General features: G+C 36.2%; 1 protein-coding gene and 2 pseudogenes across 1 annotated transcript; all 3 read right to left on the bottom strand.

Annotated features, from left to right (window-relative positions):
* Positions 1 to 8331: 8331 nt before the first annotated feature.
* On the bottom strand, positions 8332 to 14462 carry LOC125819895 (putative late blight resistance protein homolog R1A-3; annotated as a pseudogene).
* LOC125820382 (protein OBERON 3-like) lies at positions 14345 to 17483 on the bottom strand (annotated as a pseudogene).
* Positions 17484 to 18353: 870 nt separating this feature from the next.
* Positions 18354 to 21374, bottom strand: LOC125820287 (probable xyloglucan endotransglucosylase/hydrolase protein 28). The gene is made up of 4 exons (XM_049499758.1): positions 21159 to 21374; positions 20451 to 20551; positions 19927 to 20135; positions 18354 to 19104 (listed from the first exon to the last, which is right to left on the bottom strand). The coding sequence occupies exons 1-4, from the start codon at positions 21337 to 21339 to the stop codon at positions 18699 to 18701; spliced, it is 897 nt and encodes a 298-aa protein (XP_049355715.1). The 5' UTR covers positions 21340 to 21374; the 3' UTR covers positions 18354 to 18698.
* Positions 21375 to 26225: the final 4851 nt, after the last annotated feature.

Genomic DNA, 26225 nt, shown 5'->3' with positions numbered 1-26225 from the left:
AGGCTCGGGGCGTGATAAACTTGGTATCAGAGCACAGAGTTCAAGAGTCCTAGGGTGTCTATGAAGCCGTGTCTGTAGAGTCCTAGTTATCGGTGTGAAGCGCGCCACATCTATAATTGGGAGGCTACAACATTTAGGAAGGTTTCCCATTTTTTTCATACTCATCTCGTGCGCTAAAGTTGATCTCTAAAGAGTTTCTTTTTTTTATCCGTGCTTGCGCGTGTTTTCAGATAGTCATGCCTCCACGAAGAGTTGGTAGAGGGCGTCTTCCTAGATGCTATGTTGATGAGCAAGAGTTACCCTATGCACCGGAAGTGCAAGATCAAGGGGAAGTTTCTAATGCCGAGTTCAGAGAGGCAATTAGGATGTTGAGTCAAGCTGTAGCCAATCAGATGGGTCAGCAAAGGGGAGTTCGACATGAAGGAGCTGACACTTCAAGGATCCGTGAGTTCTTGGGGATGAATCCTCCGAGTTTCATGGGATTAAGCACTACTGAGGATCCAGAGAACTTCATTGAGGAGTTGAAGAGGATTCTTGATGTAATGCATGTAGTAGACACTGAGCGGGTTGAACTAGCTGCGTATCAGCTGAAGGATGTTGCTAGAACATGGTTTGACTAGTGGAAAGGGGGCAGAGCTGAGAATGCACCATCGGCGAGTTGGGCCGATTTTGAGGAAGCTTTCTTGGGGCATTTCTTTCCTCGAGAATTGAGAGAGGCCAAGGTACGTGAGTTCCTTACCCTTAAGCAGGAGTCCTTGAGTGTTTGCGAGTACAGTCTGAAGTTCACCCAACTTTCCCGCTACGCTCCGGAGATGGTTGCGGACATGAGGAATAGAATGAGCTTGTTTGTTGCTGGGCTGTCTCGGTTGTCGAGTAAGGAAGGTAGGGCTGCAATGCTTATCGAGGACATGGACATATCCAGATTAATGGTCTATGTACAGCAGGTTGAGGAAGAGAAGCTGAGGGATAAGGAAGAGTTCAGGAGTAAGAGAGCCAAGACCGGTAATGAGCCTGGGCAGCAGAAAGGTAATGTGAATCGTCCGTCCTTCCAAGAAAGGCAAAAGGGACCTGCTCCATCATCTGTTAGCGCACCCACACCAAGATACAGAGGTGGTCATAATGGCCAGAATTCGAAGGACTTCAAGGCTAGACCAGTACAGTCCTCAGGTAGTGTGGCACAAAGAAGCAGTTTGTTTCCTACATGTGCTAGGTGTGGTAGAACCCACCCGGGCAAATGTCGTGATGGCCAGACAGGATGTTTTAAGTGTGGGCAAGAGGGTCACTTCGTGAAGGAGTGCCCTAAGAATAATCAAGGTGGTGGAAGTTCGGGTAGTAGGACCCAATCTTCATCAATTGCTCCCCCAGACAGGATGGCACCTAGAGGAGCTACTTCTAGTACCGGTGGAGGAGCAAATCACCTTTATGCTATCACCAGTCGCCATGAGCAAGAGAACTCTCCGAATGTTGTCACTGGTATGATCAAAGTCTTTGCTTTTGATGTATATGCTTTGTTAGATCCAGGAGCAAGTTTATCTTTTGTAACTCCTTATGTTGCGAATAAGTTTGATGTTCTTCCTGAAAGACTTTGTGAACCCTTTTGTGTCTCTACACCTGTTGGGGAATCTATTCTAGCTGAAAGAGTTTATCGTGATTGTCCTGTTTCTATCAATCACAAGAGCACCATGGTTGATTTGATTGAGTTAGACATGGTAGATTTCGATGTCATTTTAGGTATGAATTGGCTTCATGCTTGTTATGCATCGATAGATTGTAGAACTCGAGTGGTCAAGTTTCAGTTTCCGAGTGAGCCAATCTTAGAGTGGAGTAGTAGTTCAGCAGTGCCCAAGGGTCGTTTTATTTCGTACCTTAAGGCAAGAAAGTTAGTTTCAAAGGGTTGTATCTATCACTTAGTCCGAGTTCATGACTCTAGTGTTGAGATACCTTATTTTCAGTCGGTTCCTATAGTAAGAGAGTTTCCAGAAGTTTTTCCTGATGATCTACCCAGAATTCCTCCCGAGAGAGAAATAGATTTCGGCATAGATCTCATTCCAGATACTCGTCCTATCTCTATTCCGCCTTATAGAATGGCACCAGCAGAGTTGAAAGAGTTGAAAGAGCAGTTGAAAGATCTTCTAGAGAAGGGTTTCATTAGACCGAGTGTCTCACCTTGGGGTGCTCCGGTTTTGTTTGTGAGAAAGAAAGATGGTTCCCTTAGGATGTGTATAGATTACCGCCAGTTGAATAAGGTTACCATCAAGAATAAGTACCCTCTTCGAGGATTGATGATCTTTTCGATCAGCTTCAGGGTGCCACTTGTTTTTCGAAGATTGACCTCAGATCAGGTTATCACCAGTTAAGAGTAAGGGAACGTGATATTCCAAAGACAGCTTTCAGAACCAGATACGGTAATTATGAGTTTTTAGTCATGTCTTTTGGTTTGACCAATGCGTCGGCAGCTTTCATGGACCTGATGAATAGAGTCTTCAAAGCTTATTTAGATATGTTTGTTATTATCTTTATCGATGACATACTAATCTATTCAAGGAATGAAGAAGAGCATGCTAACCATCTCAGAATAGTTCTTCAGACTTTGAAAACAAGGAGTTGTATGCCAAGTTCTCTAAGTGTGAGTTTTGGCTTAAGTCTGTGGCGTTCCTAGGCCATATTGTGTCCGGTGATGGAATTAAAGTTGATACTCAGAAAATTGAGGCAGTGCAGAATTGGCCTAGACCCACATCTCCAACTGAAATTAGAAGTTTCTTGGGTTTAGCTGGTTATTATAGAAGGTTTGTTGAGGGGTTCTCGTCTATTGCATCTCCTTTGACAAAGTTGACTCAGAAGGCTGCGAAATTTCAATGGTCTGAAGCTTGTGAGAAAAGCTTTCAGGAATTGAAGAAGAGATTGATTACAACTCCAGTTTTGACGCTACCAGAAGGTACTCAAGGTTTTGTGGTGTATTGTGATGCATCTAGAGTTGGTTTGGGTTGTGTCTTAATGCAGAATGACAAAGTTATCGCTTATGCCTCCAGACAGTTGAAGGTTCATGAGAAGAATTACCCAACCCATGATTTAGAGCTAGCTGTTGTAGTATTTGCTTTGAAGTTATGGCGTCACTACTTGTATGGTGTGCATGTCGACATATTCACTGATCACAAGAGCCTTCAATATGTGCTTACCAGAAAGAGCTTAATCTCAGACAGAGGAGGTGGTTAGAGTTACTTAAGGATTATGACCTGAGTATTCTTTACCACCCAGGTAAGGCTAATGTTGTTGCTGATTCTTTGAGCAGGTTGTCTATGGGTAGCACCGCCCATATTGAAGAAGGAAGGAGAGAGTTGGCAAAAGATGTGCACAGACTGGCATGTCTGGGAGTCAGATTTACAGATCCGCAGAAGGAGGAATTGCGGTGACGAGCAAGGCCGAGTCATCATTGATGTCAGAAGTGAAAGAGAAGCAAGATCAAGATCCCATTTTCTTGAGTTGAAGGCAAATGTTCAAAAGCAAAGAGTATTAGCATTTGAACAAGGGGGAGATGGCGATATCAAAGTAGATTGTGTGTACCTATGGTAGATGGACTCCAAGAAAGGGTTATGGAGGAAGCTCATAGCTCCAGATATTCCGTTCATCCGGGTTCCACGAAGATGTACCGTGACTTGAGAGAATTTTATTGGTGGAATGGCATGAAGAAGGGCATTGCAGAGTTCGTTGCTAAGTGTCCAAATTGCCAACAAGTGAAAGTTGAACACCAAAGGCCCTGGTGGTTTGGCTCAGAATATAGAGCTTCCTGAATGGAAGTGGGAGATGATCAATATGGATTTCATCAAGGGTTGCCAAGGTCTCGCAGACAGCATGATTCTATTTGGGTGATTGTCGACAGAATGACAAAGTCAGCCCATTTTCTACCGGTAAAGACTACCTATTCGGCAGAAGATTATGCCAAGTTGTATATTCAAGAGATAGTGAGACTTCATGGAGTGCCAATCTCCATTATTTCAGATAGAGGTGCACAGTTTACTGCACAGTTCTGGAAATCTTTTCAGAAGGGTTTGGGTTCAAAGGTGAGCTTAAGTACTGCATTTCATCCTCAGACTGATGGGCAAGCAGAGCGCACTATTCAGACCTTAGAAGATATGTTGAGAGCTTGTGTGATCGATTTCAAAGGCAACTGGGATGATCACCTACCTCTCATTGAGTTTGCCTACAACAACAATTATCATTCTAGCATCCAGATGGCTCCATACGAAGCTCTATATGGGAGAAGATGTAGATCTCCTATTGGATGGTTCGAAGTTGGTGAAGCACGGTTGATAGGACCAGATTTAGTTCACCAAGCTATGGAGAAGGTGAAAGAGATTCAAGAGAGGTTGAAAACGGCACAGAGTCGCCAGAAATCCTACACTGATGTTAGGAGAAGGGCGTTAGAGTTTGAAGTAGATGATTGGGTATATTTGAAGGTTTCACCCATGAAGGGGGTTATGAGGTTTGGTAAGAAGGGGAAACTTAGTCCCCGGTATATCGAACCTTATCGCATAGTCCAGAGGGTCGGCAGTGTGGCTTACGAGTTAGAGCTACCACAAGAGCTAGTAGCGGTCCATCCGGTATTTCACATCTCTATGTTGAAAAAGTGCATAGGTGATCCTTCATTGATCCTACCGACTGAAAGTGTTAAGATCAAGGATAACTTATCTTATGAGGAGGTGCCGGTTCAGATTTTAGATCGCCAAGTTCATAGGTTGAGAACGAAAGATGTGGCATCAGTCAAGGTCCTTTGGAGGAACCAATTTGTTGAGGAAGCCACTTGGGAAGCCGAAGAAGACATGAAGAAGAGATATCCCATCTTTTTGAATCCGGAGGGAATGCGGATTGAGGTATTAATTTCCTTCTTAGTGCTCTTTAATATATAATGGGCATGTTGTCGTTGTTGTTGTTGTTGTTGTTGTTTGCATGATTGCTTGTTGGGTGTTTGAGTTTGATGTTACACCCTTAGTTTTGTAAAAGTAACCTCATTCGAGGACGAATGTTCCCAAGGGGGAGATATTGTAACATCCGGCAATGTGAAATAATTGAAGAGGCTTAGAATTGGAAATTTTCATTTTTGGAAAGGATTTGAAAATCTGGAAAATTTTGGCCAAGTATGGAAAAGGTGAGTTTTTGGCCAACTTTGATCAGTCGTAACTTCTAACTCATGATGATTAGAAGTATTTCCAGTTATGGTTGCATAGCCCTCAGAACGATCTTTCCAACGCCGCCGAGTTTGCTCAATTCCGAGTTCGTATGAGCGAGTTATGGCCTTTGAAAGTTGGGCAGTTGACAAGGAAATCCGTCCGGGAATCATTAAGGGCATTTTGGTCTTTTCCCTAGCCATTTCTTTTGGGATATATTGTTGTGTTAGGGCTGATATTTGGATCATTTTTTCCATTTTAAGAGAGTGAAGGCTAGGGCTTGAGAGTGAAGAAGAGAGGAAGAAGAGAAGAAGAGAAGAAGAAGGAAGAAAGAGGAAATCAAGCAAGTTCCGTCAAGATCATCGTGGATTTTCGTCGGGGGTGATCCCTATCAAGGTATGTGAGCTTTTAGTGGTGGGTGATCCTTTCCCCCACACACCTAGCCCCTTTTATTCATTAAGAAAGGTTTGGTTATGTTGTTAAAGTTGTTAGTTGTTGTTGTTGGAATTATTGTTGGTTGTGGGACATGATTGGATTGTGTTTTTGAGTGGTATTCTATTGAATGTTGAGGGATTTTATGTTTCTAAGTGATTGGGGCTGGAACCTTTGAGGTTAGAGGATTTAGAGTTGGAGACGTGAAGGAGAAAGTCGGGCAGCTTGCGAGGAGCACGTCCGCGTCGCGGACTTGTTCCCTCTGTGAACAAAAATCTGCTCCGCGTCGCGGACAGGACGCGGACTCCACTGTTTTCAGAATTTATGTTCGAAGATTTTCTTTAGTTTGGCTGTCCCAAATCATTCCCAAATCATTCCTAAACACCATGAGGTCCTTCCAAATATCAATCAAGTCCTTGAATCCATAATTAAATTCAAGAAATTAGGATCAAGTCAAGTGAAGTTAGAAGTCAAGTGGAGTTAGAGCCAAGCTTAGAAGTTAAGCAAGCCAAAGCAAGTCTTTAAAGCTTTTCAAGAGTCGTTATTGAACGTCTTAACGTCGTTTCAAGTCCAAGTTGAGTTAAGAGTATCAAGTTCAAGTTGAGTTAAGAGTTTCAAGTCAAGTCAAAAGTAAAGAGTTTAAGTAAAGTAAGGAGTAAAGAGTCGAGTCCATTTCTCCAAAGTTATTAGGGAACTATGTACTTCCCAAAGAAGTTCTAAATGTTTTTACATTTAAGTAAGAAAGGAGCCATGTTTTCCAAAAGAGCCTTTGGGCTAAGTTTTGAGTAATCGTCTCAATCAAAGAAAGAAGTTATTTTAAAAGCATGAGCCAAAGTATTTTTGGGAGTAGTATTGAGCACCGAATTGGGGACACGAGTTCATATTAACTCAACTCTCCATAAGAACCATGCGCCAACATGGGACTTGACGTATCATTCTTTTTAGATGATCACGTAAGATTAGGCTAGTGGATCCACTAAGCAAAAGTAAGGTCCTATATCGATGGCAAGGTATAGGATGGTCCTTTGGCAACGTGAGGTAAAACGTTGTATCATCACTAAGGCTCGTAGTGGTGGTTGTCGGTTAAAGAACCTCCCACAAAAGCTGTATTATGTTTATAAAAGAAAAGTTGAGTTTGTTATCATTTTATCCTTAACGATCTAAGTTGTTTACATTCTTTTACAAGCTTTATATGTATGGCTTGTGTCTTATTGCTTTACTTTGAGTCCAGTTATTTATATGAGTTGTCAGAGTCAAGGTAAGTGATCTCTTGTTCTCCTTTCAAGCTTAAGTTGTGGTTCAGCTTTTCCAGCTCACATATTCGTACATTCCATGTACTGATGCCAGTTGGCCTGCATCGTCTTATGATGCAGATACAGGTACCCCGGATCAGCATCCTGCACGTCGTTGATCCAGCTGAGCACTCCAGAGTCTGTGGTGAGCCTCCTTGCATTCCGGAGGACTCAATTATTTTGTGTACTTAGTTTTGTTCTATTAGGATGTTGCGGGGTCTGTCCCCACATCCATCTCAGTATATTAGAGGCTTCAATAGACAGTCAGACAGTCAGTCAGTAGTTAGTTTTGAGTCTCTCATCCATGTATATGTATATATATGTAAATATTCTATTTTGAGACTCGAGTTGCCCTTTGGGCCATATTTTTATTAGTTAAGTTGTTTATGTCCTTGCATGACATTGAGTTATTCTGTTGAGTTGGGTTTCCGCTGAGTTAAGAAAGCCAGGCCAAGGGTTCGCCTGGGGCCAACAATGGTCTCCAGGTGCCGGTCCCGCCCAGGGTGTAGGCTCGGGGCGTGACAATAATGTTTAAGACCACAAGATTAAGCGACATTTTGGTATATTCTACACATTTTTAGTTTAAAACTACAAAATTCTAAAATCTTTTTTGCTTTCTGAAACTCCTTGTCAAGTCAAAATCAGACAAATAAATTGAAACCATATAGAGAGACTATGACACTATACCAGGTTTAGCCTATATTTGTGTATAAGCATTCACCTTTTATATACTAGTATGATACAAGATTGACACATTATGTATAGTACTATAGTTTTGTATGATATTGCATATTAGGTTACATGGTATAATTTTTGTTGTAGTAGGTTGGATAATAAAATGGTTATAATGGGTTTGGCTTCAAAAAATGTTGTCATGTCAAGTAAGGTGGACAAAAATATCATCTAGTAAACTGCTAATGATCTTTGAAAGGACCATAAAACTGTTTTAACAATGAAAAAACAAAGAGTTATCCCAACATCAACTATAACATTGTAGACAAAATAAAAAAGCAAATGAGAAAGAAGAGTTGCTCTATCATGCCAAAAGATATAGCTGATAGCAAAGACATAACTTTATTTCTTAACTAACTCCACCAAGCAAGGGCCACTCCAGCCTCTCGTGGCCTTTCCATAAGCAGGATGTTGGCATAATGGCATCACCTCGCCTTGCGTATCGTCTCACTGTCCTATTAGCAATAATCTGCAATGTCTAAATTTCCAAGGCTTAACTGCAAATAAAACAAATTACTAATGAGGCGAAGCAATACACAGTTTACATAAAAGAAAATTAAACACTTAAAATATTAATTTAAAACATCTCCAGAACCTCGAAGGGAAAAAAACTAGTAATCAGATGAACTGAGACTGCAAATGCATTAATACTCGCATCTATGCCCTGTAGATGTAAGAAATTAATTACCTCTTTTCCGTAACCTAAAAATGCACTATGGTATATGGACATGAAGTCTGTCCTCTCCTGTGTAAGCTGCCACATCTTTCTTAATCTCCATGGCTGAATCTCCAAGCTCATGCCTACTTTGAAGCACGCGAATGGACTTTAAAGTGTCTATATCTCCAAATGCAGAAGGGATCTCCGTAAGCATGAAACAATATTCTAGTATTAATTCCTCAAGCTTTGGAAAAGTTTCCCTATCAACTTACCATTCTGATAATTTGGCAAATACCAAACGCAAAGTCTTAAGACTTTGATAGATGTCCTCACTTGCATCCCACTTATCCTCCGCGAAATTAGAGTCAATAATCTCCAGAATTTCAAGTTGAGGCAATGCCGCAATTGCTGACAACAAAGCAGGTCTCACGGGAATATTAAACAACCGCAACTCTTTCAAGCTGGTAGGGAAGTGATATTCAATGGGATAACCATAATAATCCCATAAGTTGTAGTATACTGCAATGAGTGATTCAAGTTTATTAAGGACATCAAACTTGGGAAACCAACCTCCGTGTGTAGGAGGATTCTTCGGTACCATGATGCTGCAATGAAGGTACTGAAGATTTGGGAACTTTGCCAGAGCATCATTCGTGCCTTCGGAATATGAGATATCAACTTGGGATAAAGTTGTCATCTTTGAATTCTCAGCTTCCAATTTTCTAATATTGTTCGCATCCTCTTCAAAGAAAGAACTCATGTCAATGGTCACATGTTTCAGCATTGACAGTTTCAATATTTTGGGCACTAGTACCATGCTGGTATATTCCGTTTTGATCAACAGAGTTTCCAGACTCTGGAGGTTCACCCACGACATTGGGATGGCTTTTATATTAGCCCGAATGCTTAAGAACCTCAAATGAAATAGGGAGCCTATTTCTTACATTAAAGAAACTTCCAGAACAATGTCATCCAGTTGCAACACTCTAACAAGTCTCAAGTGTTTTGTGTGAAAGATATATCTCGAGTTATCTAGCGAACTGCTCACTGTCAAAGATATGAGATGCTTACTACCAGTTGAAGATTTATTAGACTTGAACAAAACACATTTTTTGTGGAGTTGGCTGTCATCAGTATGAATGGTTAGACGACGGTGTAGGAAATCTGAAGCATGAAATGTATCACTTGAAATGATTAACTTGAAAAACTTTTCCTTTTTCGCTTTTACTGAACAAAAATCGTGCACAGCATCATGCACGTAGCAAACCTTGATCGTTACAGACAAAGCCCAACTACTCTTGGACTGGCTATGCTCCACCATTATCAGGCTACTGGAAATTAAATCATCCAAGTAACCTTGAGTTACTTCCTCTAAACTATCATGATCCACCAACCCTTCTGCCATCCACAACTGCATCAATGTAGAGACTGGGGTTCGTTTGCTCTTTTGAGATCTTGCGAAGTAAAGCAACAATGGCTTCAGGTGATATGGTAAATGGTCATAACTCAATTGCATAACCTTCATCATCTGTAAATTGTTGTTAGCAGAAATAAAGGAATCCAGATTACGTTGTATCTTAAACCACAAATCCTTTTCCTTTCCTCTAACAATTACTCCAGCAATCAAAACAACAGCCAAAGGAAGCCCTTTACATTTGTCAACTATTTGGTGTCCAACTTCTGACAGTTCAGCAGGGCAGCTTCCTTTTCCAAATACCCTTTTTTCGAACAACTCCCAACTTTTTTCAGGGGTTAAAAGTTGAAGGTGGAGAGGATCACTACGACATTTAACTTTCAAACCTACCTCACTACTTCGGCTAGTTAAGATGATTCTATTTCCTCTCTTAACCTTTGGAAAACATCCTATTAACATCTCCCCTGTTGCAATATCCCACACATCATCCAAGACGATGAGGTACCTTTTATCAAGTAGTGCTCTTCGCAGTTTATCAGCAGGGTCATCCTCACTATCTTTTACTTCCGAGCCAGTAACTTGCTGAAGGATCTCCCGCAACACATTTAACTTGTTATACTTTTGGGAAACAGTGCACTTAGCACGAACATTGAAATGAGTAGCAACTAATGTATTTTTATACACTTTGTTGGCCAGAGTAGTTTTACCGAGTCCTGGCATTCCGACAATCGAAATGACATCAAGCTCAGACTCATGTTCATGAAGGAGTTGGTCAATGATCCAGGCTTCTTCTTCCTCATGACCTACTATTAACTCAATTGGTGTAACATCCGACAATTTGAAATAACTATGAAGAAGCTTGAATTGGAAATAGTCATTTTTTTGGAAGGAATTCAAATCTGGAAATTTGGTTGAGTATGAGAAAGAATGAGTTTTTGGTCAACTTTGAACAGTCATAACTCCTAGCTCAGTATGATTTGGGTGTAGTTCCAGTCATTTTTGCAAAGCTCGTGGAATGATCTTTCCAATGCCACCGAGTTTGCTCGATTCCGAGTTCGTATGAGTGAGTTATGCCCTTTGGAAGTTGGGAAGTTGGCAGGGAAGTCAGTCCGAAAATTGTAAGGGTATTTTGGTCTTTTCCCTAACCAACTCTTTTGGTTATATTGAGGTGTTAGACTGATTTTAAATCAGTTTTTCCCTTTTAAAAGTGAGAGTTAGGGCTTTTGAGAGAAGAGAGAAAGAAGAGGAGAAAAAGAAGAAGAAGCAAGGTTTTCGTCAAGATCGTCGTGGTTTTCGTCAGGGGTGATCCCTATTAAGGTATGTGAGATCATAGTATTGGGTTGGTTCTTTCCCCACACGCCAAACTCGTTTTAAATTCCAAGAAAAGATTGATTGTGGTTGTTGAATTCTTGTGGTTGTGTTGTTGAAGTTCTTGTTGGTTTGGTACATGTTTCCGGTTGTGTTTTGAGTTGAATCTATTGTATGTTGAGGGGTTTTATGATTCTAAGTGTTTGGGGATGAAACCTTTGAAGTTAAGGTGGTTTAGAGTTGGAAAAATGAAGGAGAAAAGTCGAATTTTTTTTGGGAAAAGGGCTGGGGCGTCGCGCCAACCAACGCGCCCCAAAAGGGACTCTGAAGTCCAGCCCTTGGGGCGGCGCGCCTAGCAGAGCGCCCAGCAGGTCCCTCTGAAGTTTGAGGGCTGGTGCCCCGCACCTCTCAGAGCGCCAAGGACGCCAACCTTTCCCATTCATTCCCCACTTTCGCATGCATGTTCCTTGGTAATGTACCTATGTTTCATAGTTGTTTCCAACACTCCAAGGTACGTCTAAACGTCAAAAACTCAACCATAATCATGAGATTATTACAACTTGAATCCATAATCCAATTCGAGAAAAGTTGGGATCAAAGTCAAGTGAAGTTAAGAGTCAAGCTTAGAAGTTAAGAAGCAAGTCTTTAAAGTTGTTCAAGAGTTTTTATTGAACGTTTTAACTTCATTTTAAGGCTCAAGTTTTAAGTTAAGTAAAAGAGTATAGAGTTTCAAGTTAAGCCAAGAGTATAAAGTTGAGTTCATTTCTCAAGAGTTATTAGGGAACTAAGTATTCCCAAAGAAGTTTTAAAGAAATGTTTTCACATTTAAAACAAGATTGGAAACTGAGATTTCCAAAGAGCCTTCGGGCTAGTTTTTAGAAAAGAGTAATAGCTTTCTAAATGAAGCAAGAAGGGAAACTGAGATTTCCAAGATAGCCTTTGAGCTAAGTTTTTGAGTAATTATCTCAAATCAGCAGGAAGAAATATGTTTTAAAAACATAAGAGCCAGTACATTTTTGGGAGTAGTATTGAGCACCAAATTGGGGGAGCGTTCAAAGAACCCACCGCCCCCATAAAACCATGTAGCCACCATGGGTAGAAGAGGTTCATACTTTTTAGATGAGTCCTTTTCAAATTAGACTAGTGGATCCATTAGACAGTTCAGGTCCTATACCTTTGGCCGGGTATAGGATGCTCTGGCAGCGTGAGGTCGATCGTTGTATCATTACTATAACTCTTATGTGATGGTTGTCGGTTAGAGAAACTCCCACAACAATTATTGTATTTTTATATACATCAGTTCATTTGTATTTCTATATATATCTCAGACTTATTGTATCTTTGTATACACACAGAGTTTATAGCATGTTTTAACAGCTTTTCTTTGTATTGCACTTGTTTTAAATTGCCTTATATTGAAATGAGTCAGTCAGGTTGAGTTGAGTTGAGCCAGGTAAGCTATTCAGTTTCTTCCAGACTTCCTTCTAGCCTATGTTGCTTAGCTTTCCAGCTCGCATACTCGTACATTCAATGTACTGATGCCAGTTGGCTTGCATTTTATTATGATGCAGACGCAGGTACCCAGGATCAGCATTCAGCACGTCGTTGATCCAACTGAGCACTCCAGAGTCAGTGGTGAGCCTCCTTGCTTTCCGGAGGACTCGAATATTTTGTGTTCGTAGTTTTGTTTTATTAGGATGTTGCGGGTTCTGTCCCAACATCCATCTCAGTATTTTAGAGGCTTTATAGATAGTCAGTCAGTTAGTATTGAGTCTCTCATCTGTGTATATATGTATAAATATTCTATTTTGAGACTCGAGTTGCCTTTTTGGCCAGAGTTTATCAGTTGGGTTGTTTTAAGACCTTTCATTGCATTGAGTTTTTCCGTTGAGGTAAGAAAGCCAGGCCAAGGGTTCGCTTGGGGGCCAGCAATGGTCTTCGAGTGTCGGCCACGTCCAGGGTGTAGGCTCGGGGCGTGACAATTGGCTTGTCGGAAGACTTTGCATCAAGAACGTCATCCCCATTCTCATCCTTCAGCTGTAAACTAGTGGCTTCTTCCTCATGACCTACTGTTAGCTCAATTGTCTTGTCGGAAGACTTTGCATCAAGAACGTCATACCCATTCTCATCTTTCAGCTGTAAACTAGTGACTTCTTCCAGGTTAAGCTTGACCTTATCAGTGACCCTCGGAAGTGAGAAGATGAGATGCGAGAGAGATTTATCTCTGACAAGAATGGAATTAATGACATGTTCTGCCTCATATGCTACATCTAAAGCACGCACCCAACAATCTTTAACTACTCCACTAGTGTCATCCAATGTTTGCCTGACTTTCCCGAAAGATGATTTTAGGGATTCGAGGCTTTCTTTCACCATCCCAATTTCTTTCTTTATCAGAGCAACTGAACAAACATTGGAAATGAGCAAATCATTTAAATGTCTGAATAGAAGATTCATGAAGAGGAAACCATCATCCATAGGAAAGCGAAGTTGAGATGACTCCGGGGCTTTTAAAAAAATCTGTCTGATATCTCCATTCATTTGTTCAAAATCTTGCAAAAAGTCTGGATCTAAAAAATCCTCTTTGTTGATATTATTCTCGGAGCTCTCCTCCAACCGCTTGCTGACCAGAATAATTATCATTCTTGTAAGTAGTCCGACATGTGCCAGCATATCGTTCAATTTGTCAAGATGGATAAAGCGCTTTGGTATATCGGTGAGAAAGATCAATAGGAACTCGATCATGACATTAATGTTTTGAGTTGGAGCGTAATTGACAGCTACTGTTAACAGAATGCAGGTTGGGACTTTGATAGTCAATAAGGGAGGAAACACATCAGGTTATTTCCCCTTTTAGAAGTCATTGGCAATGAACATGAACAAAAACATCAAATTCAAATCTTAATGTCTTCAATGAGGGAAAAAGTAGCTAGAATTATCACAACCACAATGCTAGCAGCAACAACAACATAGCCCGTGTAATCCCACAAATGAGGTCTGGGGAGGGTAGAGTATACGCAAACTTTACCCCTTACCTTGGGAGGTAGAGGTTGTTTTCGATAGGCCCTCGGCTCAAGGAAAAGCATATCAAATCAGATACTAAAGAAAGCATGACAAATCATTCCGAAAAAAAGGAATAGTAACTACAACAAGATAGTGCAGCAATCGAAGTACAAGAGATTGTATATACTAAAAGAAATCAAAGGACAAGAATCTACATGAGAAATACTACCACAACAACAATGCTAGCGTTTGACAAAAAAAAAAAAAATCCTCAATAGAGCTAAGAATTGGGGATCACAAAAATAAAATTCAAATTAATTAGAAAATCAGACTTGAGAGGGATCCTCACAATGCTTTACAAACTATCATATGTTTTCTTTCCCTTGAAGAGTTCATCTTTCTTTTATGGTTGAACAATCATCCTCGATCATTTTATCAGACTTAAGAGGGCTCCTTGGCATCGTTTTGATGATGATCATCAGTAATCATACCTTTTTTCCATTTGAAGAGCTCACTATGTTGAAGGAAATTCATCAGCATGAGGGATGGATGCAGGAAAACTGGATGAAAGAAACTGCAACAAGCCATCCGTGTCTGTTAATAACAGAAAATCAGAATTAGTGGAAATGTGCCACAGAGACGTGAAGGTTAGCAATCAATGGCTCACTTCGGATGACTCATATCGTAATTGATAAATGTCAAATGGTATAACACTGGGATAAGCCGTAAACTGAAAATGCAACATATACTACAACTGGTTTTGTCTTACTCAAATTTAAAATCGTAAGGTAAATGACTGGATTTGATGCACTTGAGCCGAGAGTCTTTCGGAAACAGCCTCTCTACCTCCATGAGGTAGTAGTAAGGTCTGCGTATGCTCTACCCTCCTAGACACCACTTCATGGGATTTCACTGGGTCTGTTGTTATTGTTGTTGTTGGAGCGATAATGTTATAGCTTGTTGATCATCAATCTGTATATTCAAAAGCTAACTCTTCATACTGCACATGGAACTTATCATCTGCCTTCTAAATGGAAAACCGTGCATTTTAGTCGCTGAAAATCTCAAAAAATGTCATCTTCGGTGCCTCGATTTTTAGCTGTCGTATATAGAAATAACTTTTGAAGCAAACAAAAAGAGGAGGATAACTAAGGTTTCTGTCATCCAAGCAGTTATTTCCCAAATCCTTTAGAGGGTCTTTGCAGTTGAAGTTATGTTTGTTGACGTTAAACCAATTCCACTTCAAATACTTCTCTGATAACAACTTAATGATCATTATTCTTCTTATTACAAATGCAAGCAGCACTCTTCCTTCCCCAAGAGTAACAATCAAAATTTTAATTTCTTGTTTATTTCAAGAAGCAGACCTCTATTGTCGCAGCTAATGCCTTATTAAATTAAGCTTATTTACGTATATAATCAATCGTTATAATTTATAAAGACTAGACATACTCAATCACATAAATACTGAACTACAGAAGCAAATGCACAATCATATAAAAGGAAAAACTAACAAAAATACATAGAGAGAGACAGAGTGATAGTTAAGCTTTAATGTAGAGATATGTTCCATTATCTGTAAGGCCAAATAACGTTTCATTTTCCTCCATTTTGAACTCTTCCGTTTCCCATTCACAGCAATCCAAATTCAACAGAAATTGCAAAAGATAAGGTTTGGTTTGATACTCACATTTAAAAAAATGAAAGATGAAATCGCAGGCGTCTGAAGGAGAGATCATCTTTTTCTCGAGCTTGTTATGCAACTCATAAGTTATAGCATGCAACTCCTTGCCTTGACTCAGATATTTTGTGTTCCTAGTTTTGTTTTATTAGTTACTAAAAAAAATTGAAGTGAATTGTGGCTGGCTGGGATTGAACTCGAGACCTTGGTGTTAAAATCTGACTGTCAAACCAATGAACCATCCAGCAACTTTAAGAACGGTTTCCACAAGTGTTTATTTAATATGTTCTTTAATAATTATACAAGTAATATATCGAGTTTAGTAGGATGACCACGGGTTCCGGTGACCCATTTTTTACACATAAAAACGCCCCTGACCACAACCAAGACAGTGAAATTGCATCTCAGTTGTTCCAGATGGCCCATTGATACTTGGACCTGGCTTTATAAGATTTCTCTGAACAGCGCAAACAGCATGACACCAGTGTGAACATCGGTCACAGCCTACCCAACGACAAGTATTAGTGGCATAATCGAAGTTAGAACATACTATACACATGCATACAGAGCAGAATCCGTTGTTTCTCGAACAAATTTTGCATTTACAATCATCAGCAGGTAACACACTTTTGCATCGTATGTTCTGACACCTTTCAAGTGAAAAAATCTCAATCAATTCAGTAACTTGAAGGTGATTTTCCAAAGATAAGAAACTTCTATGACCCGTTTTTATGGCAACAAAAATTTGTAGTTGAGTCGTATTACACTCTAAGAGAGTCTCAACAGTAAGATCAGATCTCCGATGATGCATATTCTGAAGGCTGACCAAAAGGTCCTTCTTCTCAGGAATTGCAATTAGGCTTCTCAAGTAATCCTTTGTTGATTCAACAATTTTGTCAGGAAGCTCCTGCACAATATGAGCCATAAGAGGAACAGACTCTGAAACTATCTCCGCAAGGATTCTCTCAGGCCGAGAAAATTGGAGCAATCCTCCTACTTCTATACTCCCTCTAACTCTCGAATCACCTGTTGGTCTTGCAGGAAACTCGAATGAGAAATACGAATTGCTATCCGAGCTACTGATCCTATCAACATCACTATCCTTATTGACCTGCAGTCTACAACTTAAAGCTAAACTACTTCCACCAGGATGACCTGGCAATGTACAATCCCTTACTTCAACTGGCCTAAACTTGCTAAAAACCGACCAGTTAACTCCCTCCCCGGAATACTCACTATCCTCTTTTGAACTCAGGGTAAGTGAGTAGCTAAGGTTATGGGAAAACGGATGGGAATAGCACGACGACAAGGACCCATTCCTGAAATACCCAATCCTTGTGTTGTTATTTGATGGTTCCACTGATTGTAAACTCCTACTAATGCTAGGGCAAGATAACGAAAGATCAAAGATTCCATCTTTTAGCTTCTTTTCTCTAATTTCTGCCTGAATCTCCTCATTCTCAGCTACCCTTTTAGAGGAAAGATCAAAGATTCCATCTTTTGATATCTTTTCAGTAATTTCTGTCTGAATTTCCTCATTTTCAGCTACCCTTTTAGAGGAATTCCCTTTATACTCATTTAACTGAAGAAAATTCCTATCTACCCATATGTTGTTATCCTCATTCTGATCATCAAAAACAATTTTTTCTTTACCCTTATAACTAACCATATTTCCCCTCAAAATAATTCAAGAAATTCTTGTCAAAAACTTGTTTACCTGGAAAACCCAGTTTGGAATTTTCAAAACAACAAGTCCCTAGCAGCCATTTTGCATTTGATATGCCAAGAAATTGAACACCCTTTTCCTGGAAATCTCCCAAATTGAAAAATTCGGAGCTAAAAGTTTATTCAGTTCATACCTGTCCCGCGTCTTCACACGCACACTCTCTCTCTCTCGGACGAAGCTAGAAAGGATTACGTAATTTATATATAATTAGATTATTTTTTTTGATATATACGGTAGATATTGAATTTATATTAGCTGTTTATTTTGTGTGTTTATCTTTTATATCTCGCATCCTTATCGAAATTTTTGACTTCATAAGTCATAAAGTTGTTTGTTATTGATTTTCTATTAAAATTAATTTTTATGTTTATTTTTTTTATTTTTGTATGATAATATTAACTTTTGTGTAATAATATTTATAAGAAATATATTATGTATAATTAAAGTTTAAAATATTTATGATAACCATCATTAATGTCATCTGTAGTAACTTTTGAGTAAGAATATTTAAAAGAAAAAATATTGTGTTTAAATAGTGTTCATCATCTATGATGGTCACTTTACGAGGAAAGACTATTGATATTTGCCTTTTTTTTTACATTCACATTCCTTTTGTTTATATTTTCCATGTTCCTATTTATATGTTACTCTTCTTAAAAATAAATAATCTTTAATATTTGTCATTTCATAAAATCAATGTATTAATGACAATATTCTTCCTATTTAATCCTTCTTCAACCTCAAAAAATAATGTATTTTTAAAAGATCCAACACAGATGCGGCGACATTTTTAGTTACTAGGAAGCAACTTAGTCAATAGAAATATTACTAACATTTTACTCATTTGGAAATCGAAGACCCTTGCCTCCTCTGCAAATGCAACAATGTTGTAAATATGTAACATCTAACACTATGTAATTATTAACCAAAGTTCACAAAAAAATCATCACCAAATAGAATATATAATAGAATCCCAAATAGTGCTAAACATCAACAAAACAAGCTAGAAATATATATACATACATACCCCATCATGATTCATGAAAAATCTATAATAGTACACTAAATAGTAAATACTAAATCCCATTTACCTCTCTTTTCTCTTTTGTATTCTCTATTCACTGTGAAAAATCACCATATCTTCAATCAAACTGGACACAAAATATCAACAAGAAACTACAATATCCTTCTTTCTTATTTTGCGGACCTATCTTCCCTCCTCGATTGCCTCTGGTGGTGTCGTTTGTTGTGATGACGGGGGACACCACCAAAGGTCACGGGGTCAAATCTTCAGAGACGATCAGCTTCCTTAGGATCAACTACACATTCAGATAGAGGGACCTTGTATCGTGTCCTGTCATAGCAGTATGAATATTGCAAGTGCTTTTTTCGAAACCTCTCCATTTTTCGTCTTTGATCAGGGGATATTTCAGTTGGAATGGATGCAGAATTCTGGACAATGTCACATTTGGGAGACAATTCAATTGGATCAACTGCACATCCGTGGAGGACGAAATCGGAGAACTTGGCGACGTAAGGGGCATATTTGTAATTGACTTTGTATTTTCCCCCATTGGTAGACCAACTAGAACCATCCCATATTGTAGCATATAAAGACATTGGCTTAGAAGGGAAGTCCCCACACATTGCTTGTGTCCTCTTGATCTCTCTTATAGGTACATTATCTACATAAAAGCTGCAAAAAAATGCACAAAAACAAACAAAATATAATCAATTGTTGGATAACAACAACATATCCAGCGTAGTTCCACAAAATGGGGATTGGGGAGGGTAGAATGTACACAGACTTGACCTCTACGTACATATTAAGAGGGTGTTATGTCATTTTAATAAGATGTATAAGGTTAGAGTTTATGTTGATCAAACTAAAAGGAAAAGACTCTGGCTTTAGTACCTCTTGAACAAGGGATGACACTTTCATAGAGGCGGATTGAGAATTTGATCAATTTGATATGTTCGGTCTTTAAGGTTCTTAGTAATGACCTTATTGTACTTTTGAAATTACGAGTTCAGATTATAATATTTATTTGTTAATTTATTTTTTCCACATGTATATTGTGTTGAAAATACTGGATTCAGTTGAACGTGTAGCTACGAAGCTACATCTGTCACTAACACTGAATAAAGAACAAGACACATCTATTAGGAAATTACTATATTTTTCATCATAACAAATAGCATAAAACAAGCCCAAAAAACAGGACAAATCATTTCCTGCAAAGCACTTAACCAAAATCAAGAAAAGCAATAAACGGTATGGTCTAGTGGTCAATGAACTAAAAAAAGGTTACAAGAGACTTCGATTTCAATCTCAATATAGATACTAAAGATGTTAGGTAAATTTCCCTCATCCACTTAAGTTTTGGGCAAACTTATCCGAAGTACTTATACTGGTGGGAGGTAACATGTATTTCATGATTAATGACAGACTGACGATGTGTGAAAGCTGGCCCGAATCCGTTATCTTTTAAAAGGGGAGGTTGAATTAGGTACTTACATGATGTGGCTGTCAGTCCAAAGAATTGTGTATGTATGAAAATCTTCAGTTGGATCAAACCAAAGTCCATATCTTTCTTCTCTACCAACATTTGTGCTACCATTTCCATAAATATTAGTTTGAATTCTCCAATTTTTTGCTCTAATATTTCCCAAGAACTCAAAGTCAATTTCATCATGATTCTTCTCAAACATGTCTCCATTTGACATCTGTCAATAGTAACAAAAAAAATTAACAACAATAACATATTCAGTGTAATACACAAGTAGGGCCTGAGATCTGAAGAAGATAGAATATACGTGAACTACCATATAAATTAATTAAGCCATAATCTTAAACTAATTAAGATTAACTATATATATTATCTTATTATAATTATTTTAACTATTTTTATTTGGTTGTGAACTTACTATAACCCTCCTCCTTTATCAAAACTTATAGTCTATCGTTATACATTGATTGAAGGGTCAGTTAAACATATTCATCGAAAATATACATAAATAAATTATTTGTTTTCAACTTACATAAAATGCAACAACCACTCCAGCAGTGTAATCTTCTGGTAATTTAATAGAAGCACTGAACAAGCCATGAAGGTACAAGTCTTGTGATACAAATCCAGCTCCTGCAAATTAATCTATTAATTTCCAAAGAAATAAATTCCCTCAAAATAAAATAACTAGTAGTACTACTCATCTGTTTCAATTTGTTTGACATATTTTGACTCAACATAATATTTTAAAATTTATAATCTTAAATATATCGTAACAATCATGTAAAACTAAAACAATTTTAAAACATGTGATCTTAAATATACATCAATATATCCCTCAATATAAAAAGTTCTATTCCATATTAATTGAATTTGTGAAGCAATACACACATTTTAAGAAAAACATTCAAGAACATCATTTAAACCATAATTTCCACTATTGCCCTTGGTGAAATCATAAATATAACTTTATAAGTTATATAATTTATCTCGTAGAAAATATAAAACTTCAATAAATGAAAGGGCAAATATGAGACAAAAAAAATCAAACATCCATCTTGAACTTTAAACAATTCAATTATTTTAAACAATAAAAAAAATAATCAAAAATACATTAAATATAGAATTCAGTAACTAAACCGAGTTATGAATTCGATGACTAACTCATAAACTTCAACTCCTGGCTCCGCCCCGAACATAAATAGTGTCAAACAAGTGAAAAATAAAATAAAATATGAACCTGTTCTTTCATCTAGAGAGATATGAACTGATTTTCCATCTTGAAGGACCATAAGATTATCATGACCAAAAAGTTGTGAATATCCTTCATGAAACGGCAATGTTTCGAGCTTTTCTGAAAATCCAGAAACTAATACAAGAACATAGCAAAATATAAAAATTTCCAGAAGAAAATTCACCATTTTTTGTAAAAAAATTTAAAAGGGAAGTTGAAGCTTATTATTATAGAGTTTTGTGGGTATTTATTTAATTTTTTGTAGAGTCGTAAAATATAAATAAAAGAGAGAGGGAAAAAAGTGTTTTTATGAGCTGTACATTGTTCATATAATATGGACAAATAAATCAGTTGGAATTTGGGAAAAGAGAAACGACAAAAAATATATATAAAAAAAAAGGAGTTGTTATTATTTGTTTTTTTCCAAATTAAGTGGCTAGTGAAAAATGAAGAGAAAATATAAGTAAATGGATATAATATACACACGATACATATATACACGAAGATAAAGAAACCAAAAAAATAATAAATTTCCTTTTATGTGGTTTGTTTAATTGGAGAGAAATGGTGGGAAATTTTTTTCTCTTATTTTAATAACTTTTTAATTTTAATATATCATGTCGTAAAATTATTTTTATTTTTTTAATTTCGTGCAAAGTAAAAAGCAGAGAAATAAATTAAAATGGAAGGAGTAAGTGGAAATCATGTTTTGGATTTCGGTTTATGTGCCAATGATTGTTTTAGCAGCGGCAATAGCCACAATAAAAATTGAGAGATTATCAAAAGAAGATTTCGGCCAAAAAACTAGGATATATTTTGAAAAAGTCAAATTTTCATCTAAGAGAAGTCTATAATAGAATAAATAGGTCTACAAATAAATGAATCAGATCAATTTTCTTGAGAAAAGTCACAAATGCCACAAGCAAAAGTGTTAGTAATGAGAAAGGTTAATACTTGCTCTGTTACTCGAGGTTAAAATTTATAAATTATGATACGTGTATAGAATATACTTAATGTGTACAAGTCTATTTTATCGATGTATGAGAAATAATACCTTGAGATGATTGAAGTTGGATAAAATTTTATGTGATTTGGTAAATAAAACAGAAATATCATTATATTATTAGATTACTTTCATACTTAAATAAGTTTTGAATTTTATTTTTGAGAATGAAACTATATTTGTCAGAAAATATTTTATTTTTTAAAATGAAATTTATCGATCCTCATTACAGTTACAGGACATCGGACAAAAAATTTAGAATATATTTATATGATGTAGTAATTTGTTAATAATTATACAAATACTCCTATTATTATTGAATTAATATAAACTGAATATAGACATTTGTAAATCAAGCGCCGAATGCATAATTGAATAATTGATGGTCCAAAAAAGTGTGAAAAGTCAATTTGTTCAAGCCATAGTTTAGCACACAAGTAAAGAATAAAGTTTACCAAAAGAAAATAAATGTAAATGTTGACTTTTCGTTCTTATGAGCATTTTTTTATTATTATTATAAGATGCTAATATTATCACAAACGCAAAGCTAAGGCAGTGTTTCGAAACGAAAAAAAATATTAAATTATTTTCTAAGGAAAAAAAGTAATTTTATTTTTATTTTTTATGTTTGATATATAACTAAAGAAAAATATTTTAAAAATATTTATATATAATTTAGATAAATATTATGAGAGATGAGGTTAACATGATTAATATTCGTTTTGTTTCATTTTGATTTTTCTATTTTGACTTAGCACGTTTTAAAAAAGTAATTAATTTTTAAAATTTTATGATCTTAAATTTAAAATACGTTAAATGTATCAAATGCTTTTTAATTTAGTAATCTTAAACATGTAATGTGAAAATTGAAATTAAAAAATTATTAAAAAAGAAAAAAACATTTTCTTAAAACAAATTTAAAAAAAGTGAGATAAACAAATTAAAACGTAAAGAATATGAAATGTTATTCGTAAAACACATTTTTTCTACTTATATTAATTTTATTTTTTTTGCAAAATTTCCCAAAAATATGGAGATTGACATGTGACACATTACTTGTGAAATACAAATGACGTGGCATTCTGGTTTCCATATCATCACTACACTTGACATCATGGATTTGAAGAATTCGGTTAAAATTCTTTTTTCTTTTTTGAAAAATTCGTTATAAGTTAAAATATTTGAAGACTTTTAACATCATGGATTTGAAGAAAAAGAGAAACAAATTAAACTTTTATTCAATGATTCACATGAAAAATAGTTCTATAACAATCCTCGAGCATAATAATATTTTATTATAACGATTAATTTTCTATTTTCCTTTCATGTTATGTTATTTCTATTGATTTAATTTACTTGTCATATTTTTTAAAAAATTATTAATGAAAAAAATAAGAAATAGGTTGAAATAGTATTGGAGAGAGGTGATTAGATAGGACAAGACACAACTTCATATTATCGAGGACATGACTCTAAATAAAAATGAGTGAAGGTCATATATTAGTGTAAGGGATAAAAGTTGTAGTACTAGTCGTAGTCTTGTAGTTCTTGTCATATGTGGTTTGTTGTGTTTTCAATTATCTAACTATTTTGATGTTTGTTAGTAGTCCTTTCTCGTAGACTTTGCATTATTTTTCTTATACTATGCTTTCTTCATTGTTTTCTTATTTCTCTATTTGAGTTTGATACACTCTAGCAGTGGCGGAGTCATGCTATAGCCAGGGGGTTTTGAACCTTCTTCGGCGGAAAATTACATTATTTATATATGGTTAAAATGGTTTTTTAGGTATATATAATAGATGTCGAACTCCCTTCGACTACTTCATGTGTCTATTTCTTCAGATTTTGAATCCCTTTATCGAAAATCCTGATTACGCCACTACACTTGAGTACTCTTAAACATGAGATCTTTTGAAAATAATTTCTCTTTCTCTACGGGCTAGTGATAAAACTTGTGAACACTGCTATATCCTGTCCAGGCCTCACAGAGTAAAATTTCAATGAATATATTATTGTTATTGTTAATTAACACTATTATCTTTTTCATTATATTAATCTCAAATCGCATTTATTAGGTAAAAATAAATATAAACTAATACTTATAAAAAAAAAATATGAATCAAGTATGAGATTGCCACCGAAAGTGCAATGAAACCAAAATTATAAAAGAAGAATATAAAATATTTGCAATATGGTAGGGTTCTATCTACACATTCATTTCACCTACTCCATTTTAATTTCTTCTTATTCTAAAACCAAAGTACTTTTGTTGCTTTTTTGTAGGCCCTTTTAGTTACCTTTTCCAAGACAACTATAAATCACAAAAGCCATTATTTAAATAATTTAAAGATGGTTTTATATTGATTGTATTCCCCTATCTGCTTTTAATTATAGATTTCGATTCAAGCTTTAGAAATAATGAACTTACTCATAAGAGAGTGCTTTCTCTCTATATTTATGAGCTAGATATATATGATACAAATTTTAATTAATTGAATCACTGAATTTTAAATATCAAATACCATAATAAAATACTCAATCGTATAATTCAAGCTTTTTTAAAAAAAATAATCTAAAAGACAGTGAGGGAAACCTACATGAAACAAAACATTTTCCAAAGAAATCATGCACAAATTCATATTATATATGAGGTAAAATTGCAATATATATATTTCAAAATATCTAATGTTTCAAGAGTATGATTTTTTTAAACTTAATTACATCTTGAGAGTGTAAATTATTTTACATTATCAATATAATTTAAGTGATTGCAACAATTACCTAATCACCATATTGACGTCCATTTTAGACATTTAAGTAATTTGTTTCGAAATAATTTAATAGAGTAAATTATTTCCACTATTAAAATAGTATTATATTATTTTAAAAAGTAAATATTAAAAGTGTCAACGTCTCTCAACAAAAATTTTTGACAAAAAATGAAAGCAAACGAAAAAAGAGCTAGTGATAGAGAGTTGCACGAGTGCCAACTTATCATTGATTGTTACATTTTTTTGGATAAGAATAGAAATATTGAATTGCCAAAAGCCAACTTGTCACTAATTAATGAAAATGAAATTATCACAAGTTTCGAGGCTTATTAGGAGTCAAACTAAATTCAAATTCGCACCTCATAGAGGTGGGGTTGGTAAAACGTTCTTCCTAATAAAAACGATTTTATATTTAAGGAGACTTGAACTCAGACATTTGATTAAGAATGAAGGAGTATTTACTACTCTATCACAACTCTTGTTGACCAATGCTTCTCTTTTAAATGATCTTTACATGACTTACATTTGAATTATTTGATACCGTAATATGAATACTGAATAGGGAATGAGAAAACAGAAAAATGAAAAATTAAGAGATGTTGAGATCTCTTGTACAGTTGGGGGCCAGCTAACTTCATGTTGTATTTATTAGGATTTTTATAGATATAAGAAGAAACTTCCATAAATAAGCAAAAAGAAATGGGATTTTTTTGAAATGTGACATTTCATTACCAAAGTGTCTACTTCAAACTAATAATGAAAATTTAACAAAGAAGCATTTACTCCATGGGAGGGACCCAATTGAAAATAATCAAAGTTTACGTGTTGAGTTGGTAACATTTGACATTTTGAAGGGTCCCCACATAAATTAGTGATTTTGAGGATTAACATGATCATGATCTATAGTGAACTTATATATTAATATATAGGGAAAAGGCATAAATTGCCTTCTAAACTTGTACCCAAAAGTCACTTACACACTTTAATTAATGGGGCGACCTATTACACACCTTAAGTACATAAAAATGTATTTAATTCCCCCTTCCGTCACCCAACCCTGGACATTATGCATCGAGTGAGAGCCACTCGCCTCCTAGTGAAGCCACGTAGTAAAAGACCCCAACCCCATTCATTTGACCCAAACCCATTTCTTTTCACCCAAATTCATTTTATTTTACCCTAGTCCATTTATTTCACCCACCCTAATCGTAAATTTCGTCTGTAAATCCTAATTTTAGCTAAATATTTCTTCGATTCTGTAGTATTTTTAAAGCATCCTTGTAGTTTTAATCATCTAAT

This window comes from Solanum verrucosum, unplaced genomic scaffold, assembly GCF_900185275.1.
Source record: "Solanum verrucosum unplaced genomic scaffold, falcon-dt-bn FXZP01001196.1, whole genome shotgun sequence".
In the NCBI taxonomy this organism is placed as follows: Eukaryota; Viridiplantae; Streptophyta; class Magnoliopsida; order Solanales; family Solanaceae; genus Solanum; species Solanum verrucosum.
This window is presented reverse-complemented; position numbering and strand designations above follow the sequence as displayed.

Coding starts and splice junctions, on each gene's coding strand:
- LOC125820287 (XM_049499758.1), bottom strand. CDS start 21,339: ATGGTGAATTTTCTTCTGGAAATTTTTATATTTTGCTATGTTCTTGTA. Junction 20,552..21,158: donor CTCTCTAGATGAAAGAACAG/GTTCATATTTTA, acceptor ATTAATTTGCAG/GAGCTGGATTTGTATCACAA. Junction 20,136..20,450: donor GAGTGGTTGTTGCATTTTAT/GTAAGTTGAAAA, acceptor TACTATTGACAG/ATGTCAAATGGAGACATGTT.